Source organism: Myotis yumanensis, unplaced genomic scaffold (genome assembly GCF_028538775.1).
Source record: "Myotis yumanensis isolate MYYU_CA2020_CCGP unplaced genomic scaffold, mMyoYum1.0.hap1 SCAF_1, whole genome shotgun sequence".
Lineage (NCBI taxonomy): Eukaryota > Metazoa > Chordata > Mammalia > Chiroptera > Vespertilionidae > Myotis > Myotis yumanensis.
In genome coordinates, this window is record NW_027223752.1 from 44,569,752 (window position 1) to 44,582,341 (window position 12,590).

General features: G+C 39.8%; 1 protein-coding gene across 2 annotated transcripts in view; it reads left to right on the plus strand.

Moving 5' to 3' along the window:
• Nucleotides 1–5,515: 5,515 nt before the first annotated feature.
• The window catches only part of DLGAP5 (DLG associated protein 5), a 40,021-nt gene continuing 32,946 nt past the window's right edge, over nt 5,516–12,590 (plus strand). For both annotated transcript variants that reach the window (XM_070419318.1, XM_070419324.1), the window contains exons 1-4: nt 5,516–5,606; nt 7,347–7,585; nt 11,094–11,287; nt 12,107–12,169. In XM_070419318.1, coding sequence (XP_070275419.1) covers nt 7,348–7,585; nt 11,094–11,287; nt 12,107–12,169 — 495 coding nt within the window. In that variant the 5' untranslated portion in view covers nt 5,516–5,606; nt 7,347. The remainder of the gene's footprint in view (nt 5,607–7,346; nt 7,586–11,093; nt 11,288–12,106; nt 12,170–12,590) is intronic.

The following is a 12,590-nucleotide window of genomic DNA, read 5'->3' on the forward strand; positions in this document are numbered from 1 at the left end:
TAATAAAAATCTAACATTTGATTAGATCCTCAGGGACATATAGTTAGATTCAGCTATTTGCAAGAATTTTTAAGCTACTTAGTGTACAAAAACCATTATTACAATGCTGGTAGATATTAAAACACAAGAAAGTCTCAACAATTTTGCTATATCACAGAGTTCTTTCCAGGCTTTGTCAACATGTGTGCATAACTTAAATAATTGTAATCTGTCAATTCCTACACATATTCAGAGATCATTTTGGAAGTATATACTTAAATTTTACAGAGATTTTTAAAAAGTGTTTTCAATCATATTTTATGAATTCCTAGCACCATAAAAAATGAAATAGTTGTCACGTTATATAATTCTTGAAAACCTCTATGTAATAAAAATGTCAATCAACATATTCACTGCATAACTGCTATATTTTCTCAGACAGTTCTGAGAGTGAAGCATAGTAACTTCCATCTTGTATAAAAAACTGCTGTTAGAAATTCTCTGCTATTGTTAGATAACCCCTTGTCTTGTAGACTCTGTCATTGTAAGCTCTGTCACTTTAAGACAGTCTCCTATTCTATAAAATGACTTTGTTTTTAGTTCAAATAATAGAAAAAGATAAACTTAACTGTCTGACCTTGCAAGCTAGCCATCCAATGTAATAGACTAATATGGACTAATACTGATAATAATTCCCATATTCTTAAGCCAAGTTCAAACTCATTATGTATTCAAGGTTACAACTGTCTGTAACAATAACTCACACAGAGCCCTTTGTAATATCTGCAAACAAAGAAGCTCGAAAAGTATAAAATACAGGAAACTTCCTGTGTGACTTCCCTCAGAGATTTGAAAAAGACACCTTCCTCTGGGCCGCCCACAATAAAGGACTCCTAATTAATTGGCTCATTAAGGCATCTCGTATCTCATTCGCTGATTTACGATACAACAAGAGAAGAATCATAGACAGATTTTAATTATTTGTGGAAGAGAGCAGCAATAAGTGGATAAGAAAAGTTTGACTGAGTTCTACACTCTTTAAATTTCAAAGTGAACCTTGGGGTAGGGTTAGGGTGCGGAATGCAGATCCAAAGCAATGGCCTACAAAGTTAGGAATTGTGTGAAACCTTAACCACCCTTTACACAAGTAAGAATGATTGGGGCATGAGCTGGGGGGGCGGGGCGGGGGGGAGGAGGACAATGGGGGGATAAGGACACATACGTAATACCTTAATCAATAAAGAAAAAAAATCAGCCAGAGAAGAAAAGAAAAAAGAAAAAAAGACTGATTGGGAAACATCTCTTATGTTTATTTGCTAGAAAGATTCTGCCAGTTTATAGCGGTGACCAACTAAGGTTAAATTTGATCATTATTACTAATTTTTTATAGTAATACCTCTTGCCCTTTATTTCTCAATATTTTAATTAAAAATGCACTTGGTTTCTATTGGTAGATTCAAGGATTTTGTTATTACTATTGTTGTTGTTAGTATTTTAAAGTACCATTTATTGAAAATTATTATTTACCAGATACTTTTATATAATTTATCTTTAGCTTAAAATCCATGGGAAAGATACTGTTATCAAACTGGAGGCTCTCTGCTCTAAAATGGCTCAACAGCCAGAACTGGTTTGGCTCAGTGGATAGAGCGTCGGTCTGCGAACTCAAGGGTCCCGGGTTCGATTCCGGTCAAGGGCATGTACCTTGGTTGCGGGCACATCCCCAGTGGGGGGCGTGCAGGAGGCAGCTGATCAATGTTTCTCTCTCATTGATGTTTCTGGCACTCTATCCCTCTCCCTTCCTCTCTGTAGAAAATCAATAAAATATATTTAAAAAAAAATAAATAAAAATAAAATGGCTCAACCGAGGACTTGAAGGATCCTCTTTCAAGACAGCTCACTTGGCCCTGGATGGTGTGGTTTGGTGGTTAGAGCTTGGCTCACACACTAAAGGGTTTGATTCCTGGTCAGGGGCATGTATCTGGGCTGCAGGTTGGATCCCTGGCACAGTCCGGTTGGGGTATGTGCAGGAGGCCATATATGGTCTTTAACCTCTGGTTTAGAAAGTGGCAATTTGGGGATTTAAACTCAAGTCTGTGGGGCCCAAAACCACATTCTTTCCCTACTACTTTAAATACTCATCTTGGGAGCCTGCAAATCCAAGTCCTGGTTTAGATGGATTCTGTCCCCTGGGCATTAAACGTTTAGAAGGCATATAAAGTAAGAGCATCTTTAAAAGATAGGAAAAAAAAATATGTGATTCCTTCATCCTGTAATTGCAATGGAGAATTTAGAGCCCTTTCACCCTCCTTTCAGCTTTAAATGTTAAAGGCAAATGGATTGATTAAATAATTAATTAGCCACCCACTCCCCACTCCCTGCTTTGCTGGAAATAGGGCCCGTCCAGAGAACAGATGAATGCCCGCAGGATTTGGGTTTCATCCTAACTTTCCCCCTTTTGTGGACATCTAATGGTAATCACCATCTTTAAAGTGCTCACTATATGCCAGCTTCTATGCTAAGCTCTCTAATTCTCACAACAACCTTAAGAAGTAGGTATTGATGTTATCCCTGTCAATGGCAATTTAAAATGGTTGGCGATTTAAAAACAGAAATTGAGCAGCTCCAGGTCTAGAGCTAGGTGGGTTGGACTCTAAAACTGCTCTCCACTCTTTACATTATATTCTTGAATCAATCAATGATTCCACTTGTTCCTTTTTGGTAATCCATTAAAAATTTGTATATTACATTTGCTCTTTCTATCTGTGAATTGCCTACTTTCCCTTTGAAATTCCAGACCCCTTCTTAATCCAGACTGGTTTTAAACTTCAATGACCCAATGCATCCTCAAGCCTCATATTCATATATATGTTTTTTATTGATTTCAAAGAGAGGAAGGGAGAAGGAGAGAGAGAAATATCAATTCTGAGAGAGAATCATTAATTGGCTGCCTCCTACACGCCCCCTACTGGGGATGAAGCCCACAACCAGGTTATGTGCCGTGACTAGGAATCAAACTGTGACCTCCTGGTTCATGGGCCAATGCTCAACCACTGAGCAAAATGGTCAGGCTTTGAGTCTCATATCCAAATGGCATTCCTGAATGTGTATCCATAATAAGTTTTTGACATTTTCTCCTGTTAATCTGTCTCATGTCGATTTATTATTAGCACTGCCAAAAGAACTTTGAAAAGTGGGAGGAAAGTTATTTTTTGACCCTTATACCTCTTATCTGAAGTTCTGGGTTGGCAACTGAGGGTGCTTCTGTGTGCTCAGATCTTTTGAGTAGGGGTGAGATGGTCTCTTTTCCCTGATATTTCAAACAGCAACATTTCTTATAAACTATGACAGCATTTTCTAATAGAAGTATAATGTGAATTACACATGTAACTTAAAATTTCCTAATAGTCACAGTAAAAAAGTGACAGGAAAAAATTCTGAGATATCCTAAATTAAAATACAACTAGGGTCCCGATGCACAAAATTTGTACAAGGGGCTCAGTCCTGGCTGCCTCACGGCCCCTCAGCCCCACCCTCTGGTCATTCCAGAAGGTCATTCCGGAAGGTTGTTCAGCCATCTGGTCTAATTAGCATATTAGCTCTTTATTATATAGGACAGGCCAAAGAATGAAAAGAAGAGACAAGAGAGGTTAATCAGTTAACTGCAGGGAAAAACCAACAAAAGACTGCTCACATTCTTTTTTTTTTTTTTTTTTTTTTTTTTTTTTTTTTAATATATTTTACTGATTTTTTACAGAGAGGAAGGGAGAGAGATAGAGAGCCAGAAACATCGATGAGAGAGAAACACCGATCAGCTGCCTCCTGCACATCTCCCACTGGGGATGTGCCCGCAACCCAGATACATGCCCTTGACCGGAATCGAACCTGGGACCCTTCAGTCCGCAGGCCGACGCTCTATCCACTGAGCCAAACCGGCTTTGGCGACATTCTTGAATGTTACAATAACTTGGAGTTTTCTCCCTCTGAAGCTCCTCTGAAGTTGATACTTTTCAGCATCTTGGTGGGCAGCAGAACTGGAACTGATCATTCCATTTAATCCTCCCAACATTCCTAAGAGATAGATAAGGAAAAGGATATTCAGAGAAGTGCAGAAAACTTGCCCCATATAAAGTGGCAATTTAAAATCACATCTATTTGGGGTAATCGCTGCCAGGCCCCCCTTCTTCTCCCTTCCCTCTCCCCGCCTCCCTCTTCTTCTAAACAAAATCAATAAAAAATATTTAAAACAAACAAACAAAAAAAACCCAGATACCATTTCACACCTACTAGAGGGGTTTATTGTTACAACCACTTTGGAAAACTGCTCGGCAATTTCTTATATAAAGTTAAGCATATCCAGAATGACCCAGAAATTCCACATCTATATTTCCCCAAGATAAATAAAACATGCCCACAAGAATATTCACAGCAACTTGATTCATAACAGCTAAAAGCTGGAACAATCCAAATGTCCATCATCAGGTGGCCGGATAAAGTATTCAATAGAATACTTTTCATCAAATAACTGCTGCTTCATGCAACAGTAGGGATGACTCTTAAAAACAATATGCTGTGAGAAAAAAGACAGACACTAATGAGTACCTACCACCTTTACTTTTGAGATGATAGGCATCAGAGGAATGGCTGCTTAAGGCATATTGGAAAGGGGTGTAAGGGAACTGTTAGGTGATGGAATTGTTCTATATCCTGATTGGGTGGCAGTCACACAGCTGTTTACATTTAGCAAAACTGATCAAATCGTATATTAAAAAACTATGCTTTTCCGCTACTTAAATTTTACCTCAATAAAAAAAATGGGGGTAAAAAAGTAACACTTACCCATGTAAGGAGAAATTTGGTATGGGAAGCCCTTTTTAAAACAGACTGTTGAACCTCAGAGGGAAGGCAGGGGAGGGGGTGGGAAGAGATCAACCAATGAACTTATATGCATACAGTATATGCATAACCCGTGGACACAGACAATGGGATGGTGAGGGACTGGGAGAGAGGGGGGGAGCACAAGCGGGACTGGAAGAGGTTAATGGGGGGGGGGGGAGGAAGACCTATGTAATATTTTCAACAATAAAGATTAAAAAAAAAAACAGTCCAATAAGCTCTGCTGGACTTATGCAACCAAATAAGGACATTAAAAATCCCTGCAAACTTTCTGAGTGCCCTCTCCGTCAGAGCTCCTGCGTCTTTTTCTGGGCTACCCGCGGGCCCCTGGGAGGTCGGGGCGGACTCAGTCCCGGCCGCACCAGCCCAGGTTCCCGCTCCCTTCCCCACTGCCCCGCCCCGAGTCCGCAGCGCGTGGCGGACCTGTCAACAACAGCGCGCCGCGGACCCGCCCATCGGCCCGCTCACACCCATCTGAACAGTCCGTTCGCCTTTCAATCAATTCAAATATCGCAAGGAGCAGACCAATCGCAAGCTTCTTCGAAGGGAAGAGGCGGGCATGCTTCCCGGAAGTGTTGGTTAAAATCCCTCCAATCAGAGGCTGGGTGTGGGAAGTTTGAATTTAGCGGGGGCCCGTGGAGTAGACGTTCCTGCTTTAGGGGCGGCGTTGGTTTCCACACCGAGAGAGTTCTTTGCTCTTTGCTTGAGGTTTCACGCTAGTCCTGCCTCAGGTAGGTGGGTGCTGGGGTGCCGGAGGGAGAGCGCTGGCCTGCTTCCTTCTAGAAGGATCTGAGGACCTGCAGCTGCGAGCTGGACGCGCCGCGTTCGGGGGAGGGTCCGCTGGGATCACGTTCCCTGTCCTTCCCGAAGCTGAAAACACAGCCCTCCGGATTAAATATTTGTCGACTGGATCTAGGTCGCTGTCAGCGTTTCCCCATCGGGGCGTAATCGGCCTGTGGAGCGGGTGGATACTTAGCATCCTTGGCTCTGACAGCAAATTTCAGCAGCTCCTCTCCATCCTGGGGCGACTGTAAACACCCGGCTCGAGAACGTGTAGGCAAACCAGAATAAGGCATTGCAGACTCTGAGCTGGAAGGAGCTCCAGGCAGCCAGGGAAGAGGATTTACATGTTTGTGAAGAGCCGGACTGCCCGGCTTGGGATCCCAGCTGCAGCACTTTTTAGCTGTGCTCACGCGGGCAGTTAATTTACCTCATTTGTATAATGGCGAGAATATCTAACTACCCTTTAGGGTTTAGGAGATAATTAAATATGCCATTAGTACTAGTTCTGTGTGTGTGTGTGTGTGTGTGTGTGTGTGTATAGTGCTAAGTTGTATTTCAAAATAACTAATGTATAAGTTTTATTAATATTTAGCAAATTAATGCTTGTGGGAGGTGGCACATCATATAGGGGAGAGTTCTTGATGAAAAGCACAGCCCTTTGTTACTCACCCCCCGCCTCCCCCCTCCTAAAGGAGAATGTTATTAGCATCCAGGTTAGAAGAATTCTCATTTTTTATACTCTTGTTGATTGCTTAAAAATGTAACATTTGAATTTGTTGCATTTCTTGTGCGGATTTTTCTTTTATTTGGAGTTTTCTAATGGACTTCCTTAGTTATTATTGTTGAAGAACATCGTGTGCTTATAACTTTTTAAACTTCCTGATTGCAGACCCTCCCTCTTTTCCCCACCCCCTTTTTCCTTTAACCTGGCAATAATTTTCTCTGGAAAGCCAATCCTTTTTCTCCAGTTTGTTTTGGTTGTTCGCTATACCAGACACGCAGATAATTCCCTTAGACTTTCCACTTTCCTATATTCTTTTTGTCAGTTCGATCCATGGTTTCTTGGAACCCATGGCATCCTCTTTCTTGTTCTTCTCCCTTGTATTGCTTGAATACATTCTCCAAGGATCTTTCTATGAAACAGGCATATGCCAGCTAAACTATATAATGTCTCACATGGCCGAAAATAATTTTATTCTGCCCCCCCAAGGGCAGACTGATTTGATTATCCTTCTATGGCACCCTGGTAATTCTTCTGAAAACCCTTCTTTTTCTTAATCTCATATATTGAGTGCCTATTTATCATCCTTACTTGTCTCCTAGGCATCTCATATGTTTTTTTGTTTGTTTTGGTTTGGTTTTTGGCTTGAGAAAAATATAGCAGGTTGCCTGCATTCATCACTAGGGGATGGTTAAGAAACTACCCTGTATTATTATGGGCTGTAGCTTCCTGAGCTTCACTTTATCTGACAAACAAGGTCCTATTTAGAACCCCAGAATAGGTCGAACCGTCTTATCTTTTGATGACCTCCTTCCCACTCTTCAGTGTCACATTCCATTTTGTATTTGAACATTTTTATTTCAGAAGGCTCTGAGGTTGGGACAGGAGGTGAACTGGAATCTTAATTTTTTACGTAATAAAATGAAAAACCATGTGAGTTGGTCTGTCTCTATCTTTTCCCTGACAGGATGTCTTCATCACATTTTGCCAGTCGACGCAGAAAGGATTTAAGTACTGACATGATTAGAACTAAAATTGCTCATAGGAAATCTCTGTCTCAAAAAGAGCACAGACATAAGGAATATGAACGAAATAGACACTTCGGCTTGAAAGATGTCAACATTCCAACCTTAGAAGGTAGATATCTTCTTGAATTAGACGAGACATCCCAAGAGCTTGTTCCAGAAAAGGCCAGTGTCAAGACAAGTAAGTAAAGGTTTATTGTAATTTTAAGTGCTTTGAAGAGTGAAGAGAAATTGATTTAATAACTGAGGTTAAAAAATCCCTGACCAGAAGAATGGAGTTTTATAATACCATTTTGAATAACTTGATGTTTTCTGTCTATTTAAGGTAAAGGCTAGGCTAACACTATTTTAGCTAGGTTGGAGCCATTCACCTATGGAATATTATAAAACTTTATTTTCTATATTGCCTTATAGGAATTCTAAAGTTCTTATTTCTGGAGCTTGGGTAAGATAAGTGTTGGCAAGATAAATTGAAAAGGGACATAAAATAGAACTGATTGGAGAATCTATGAAATGAGATACTTTGCCAATGAAAACATTTCTTAGAAGGACAAGGAATTCTTCCATGCAGTTTGCCTAAAAGGGTCATCAGGAAGGAAAAAAACCAACTGATAAAAAAAGAAATGATCTCAACAAATGATAATAATAGAGTGTCTTAGAAGGCAAAGGATGCTATAGAGAGAAAGAGAACTGGGAAGTAACTTTTGCATTTAACCAGAAGGAGTCACTGGACTTCTATTTAGTTGTGTTTATATAGCAGGCACTAGTGACTAGGAGCTACATTCCAGTGAAATGCTGGTATGGATGTGACCATGGGAATGGATAGCTGAGGTATAGTAGAAGCAAGATACTTGGAGGAAAGGAAGCCTAAGAATTGAGAGGCCAGACTATTGGAGGGGTCATCAACATTTGTACAAGAATAGTGATGGAGGCAGTGACAGTGAACTAGGAGCTAACACTTTTGAGGAACAAGGGTGAAACCTGGGGGTCTAAAGATGACTAATTGTGGTACTTGATAGTATGATCTGATGACATGAAATATGAAGCTGGGATCTTTTAGGGAAGAAATACTGGGGAGCAGTGATGAGACACCTCCCTCTTTAGGCCCAATGATATTACCAGTATGGGAGAAAAAAAAACAGTCAAACACTGGAAAGGACAGCTAGGGAAGCAGGGTCTTCAAGGGAGAACCAGTTTTACTGAGATCAAAAGATGAAGGGAACAATCAGAGAAGTTGAGGATATAGGGTGTTTTTTGTTGATTTACCACTTCGTCATCTTTTGTACATTCTATTCTCTGCCTGGATTATCTTTTTAAAGTAACTGTATTGAGATCTAATTTCCAGCATAAAATTCACCCATTTAAATATATGCTTTTGAAAAAGTAAATTTACTGAGTTGTGCAGGTATCTTCCTGGAATTTTTTTAACCTTTAGCCAGTGGCAAACATATACTCATTCTTCAGAACCCTTCTCAGATTATCTGTCTTCTAAGAAACCTTTCCTGATCTCCCCAGACAGGTTTGTATCAAGTCTCTGTTGAGTGTATATTCTCCTACTATTTGATCTGTGCTAAGCCAAATTGAAACTGTGTTCATCTCCCTACAATACTGTGTGAGCCCTTCAAGGGCAGAAATTCTCTTACTTATCCTTACTGCCTAAAAATGTCTGGCACATAGTAGCCATACATATTTTTCAAACCAGTTTAAATAAACATGAGAATACCTTAAGTTAAGAATAATAAGTGGGATAACTCATACAACTTAACAAAAGGAAGATAAATAACCCAATCAAAAAATGGGCAATGGACCTAAATAGATACTTTTCGAAAGAGGACATAAGGAAGGCCAAGAGACATGAAAACATGCTCAAAGTCACTAATCATCCAAGAGATGCAAATCAAAACGACAGTGTGGTACCATCTCACACCTGTCAGAATGGCTATCATCAACAAATCAACAAAAGACAATTGTTGGCGAGGATTTGGAGAAAAAGGAACCCTCATGCACTGCTGGTGGGAATGCAGACTGGTGCAGCCTCTTTGGAGAACAGTATGGAGTTTCCTCAAAAAACTAAAAATGGTAGTCCCATTTGTCCCAGTGATCCCACTTCTAGGAATATATCCCAAGAAACTAGAAACACCAATCAGAAAGGATATATGCACCCCTATGTTCACAGCAGCACAATTTACCATAGCTAAGATTTGGAAACAGCCTAAGTGTCCATCAGCAGATGAGTGGATTAAAAAACGGTGGTTCATCTACACAATGGAATACAATGCTGCAGTAAAAAAGAAGGAATTCTTACCATTTGCGACAGCATGGATGGAACTGGAGAGCATTATGCTAAGCGAAATAAGCCAGTCAGAGAAAGATCAATATCACATGATCTCACTCATTTCTGGAATATAATGAACAACATAAACTGACGAACAAAAACAGATCCAGAGACAGAGAAGCATTGATCAGACCGTCAAACATCAGAGGAAAGGTAGGGTAGGGTGAGGTTAGGGGGAGAGATCAACCAAAGGACTTGTATGCATGCATATAAGCCTAACCAATGGACACAGACACTAGAGGCGTGAGGGCAAGTGTGGGGGGGTGGGTAATATGGGGATAAGGACGCATATGTAATACCTTAATCAATAAAGTAAAGAAAAAAGAATAAGTGGGAGCTAGAGAAACTGACAAGTAGTTTTAATATCAAAGGAAAAAATTGTAGCCCTAGCTGGTTTTGCTCAGTGGATTGAGCATCGGCCTGTAGACTGAAGAGTCCCGGGTTTGATTCTGTTCAAGGGCACATGCCAGGGTGGTGGGCTCGATCCCCAGGGAGGTAGTGCAGGAGGTAGCCGATCAATGATTCTCTGTCATCATTGATGTTTCTATCTCTCTCCCTCTCCCTTCCTCTCTGAAATCAATACAAATATTTCTTTAAAAAAGAAAACATTCTATTAGTTACCCCAAAACTTAGTGGCTTAAAAACAACAAAGAACATTATTATTTCACACAATTTTTGTGGGTCAGGAATTCAGGGGCAGCTCAGTCGGGTATGGTAGTTCTGGAGGTTGCAGTCAAGATGTCATCCAGTAGTGCATCTGAAGGCTTGACTAAGACTGGAGGATCTGCTTCTAAGATAACTCACCGACTGGCAAGTTGATGCTAGCCTTTGGCAGGCAGCCTTAGTTTTTTGTCAGGTAGACATCTCCATAGGGCTGCCCAATTCTCTTTCTGGCTCCACATAGCCACTGGCTTCCCCCAAAGCAAGTGATCCAAGAGAGAGCAAGGCAAAAGCTGGAATGTCTTTCATGATCTAGTCTTGGAAGTCATACTCCTTTTCCATAGTACTCTTTTTGTTAAAGCCCTATTCATTGATGGAGGGGACGACAACACAGGGGCATGACTTCACCAGGTGGTTAGAATCACGGGAGGTCAGCTTAGATGCTGTCATAGAAATTAATTAAGTGAAAAGGATAGTAATACATGTCTCGTACATAGCAAGCAGTTAAATATTTGAACAATTAAAAGCAAATGAAATAGAAATTTTAAAAGAATAGGGATTGAAATGATTAGAGTGCTAAGGAGTTAAGAAGTTTCTCAAAGCATTTCTTAGTTGCTATTGAAGTTAGACAAAATGATTTTTTGATCTGAAATTTTTTATATACTGTGTTTGGTTGTTTGTTATTCCTGCTTAGAGTCAGTGAAAACTCTTCTACATGAGCAACGGAAACAAATGCTCCAGAAATACAAAGAAGAAAAGCAACTTCAAAAATTGAAAGAGCAGAGAGAGAAAGCTAAACGAGGAGTGTTTAAAGTGGGTCTTTATAGACCTGATGTGCCTTCATTTCTTTTTTCAAACCGGAATACAACGAAAGCTGAGCCAATAAAGGTAAATTTAGTATCCTAAGTAGATATAGAGGAATAGTTCCTTTTAACAGTTCCGTTTTCTTTAAGAGATTATACTCGATTTTAGCCAAAAGGCTGAGAAACAATTATTTTAAGAGATTAAATGACTAAAATTACCCATTCCCCTAGTCCCTTTATTCACACAAAATCAGGTCTCTCGTTGTAACTGTAGGTAGATTGCAATAGGATAAAACAAGGAAAGCAAGTAGACCCAGGCTAGACAGGGAATGCTATGCCAGAGGACTTGGCATTTATCCTGTGAGATATGGAGAGTCAAGGGAGGCTTTTAAAAGAGGTTGTACCATTATCTAATTAATAATGCAGGCCTGGTGGGTGTGGCCCCGTGGTTGAGCATCTACCTATGAATCAAGAGGTCACAATTTGATTTCCAGTCAGGGCACATGCCCACGTTTTGGGCTTGATCACCAGGAGAGGGTGTGCAGGAGGTAGCCAATCATGATTAATGTTTCTATGTCTTCCTCCTCCTTCCTCTCTGAAAGCAATAAAAAAATATTATTTTAAAAAATTAATAATGCAGGAAGAGCCCTGGCCAGTGTGGCTCAGTTGGTTGGAGCATTGTCCTGTACATTAAAAGGTGGAGGGTTCAATTAACTTAAAGATAATTTAAATCAGGTCAGAACCAGAAAAAAAAATAGTAATTTATGTTAGCAAGTATCTTTTTGACATAAATGACTACAGATAAAGTTTAACTTTAAAATGAGAACTTTATTTCATAATGAGACATGGAGGTAATTTTGCAAGTTCATTTTAAAATTTTTTATCTTGTTTTGATTGTTTTAAGGCTGTTTCATCTTTTGTACGGATGACAAGGTCAAAGACCAAAGACCAAATGGAGCAAACTAAGGTATAGTTGATAATAGATAATTGTTACTAAAATGACAAATTCTACTTTCTTTTCTCAGAATAAGTAAATTTATTTTTAATTTGCCAGCTTCAGGTATAGTGATTATTTTACTAGAGTTAATAGTACCAGAATCACTGTTATTAGTATGGTGACATAGAGCAGTTTTTACTAAATGCTAAAGAAATATTTTCTTAAAATAGTCTTTGCCCACCCAGTGTGGGGTGTGCAGGAGGCAGCCGATCAATGATTCTCTGTCATCATTGATGTTTCTGTCTCTCACTCCCTCACCCTTCTTCTCTGAAATCAATAACTTTTTTTTTAAAAAGTAGTCTTTGCCCAGACATCCCTTATGAGCTCTATACCAAACTTTGTCTTTGAGTCACACTCTTTTTTTTGTTTGTAGTTTACTGTTCTTCTATTA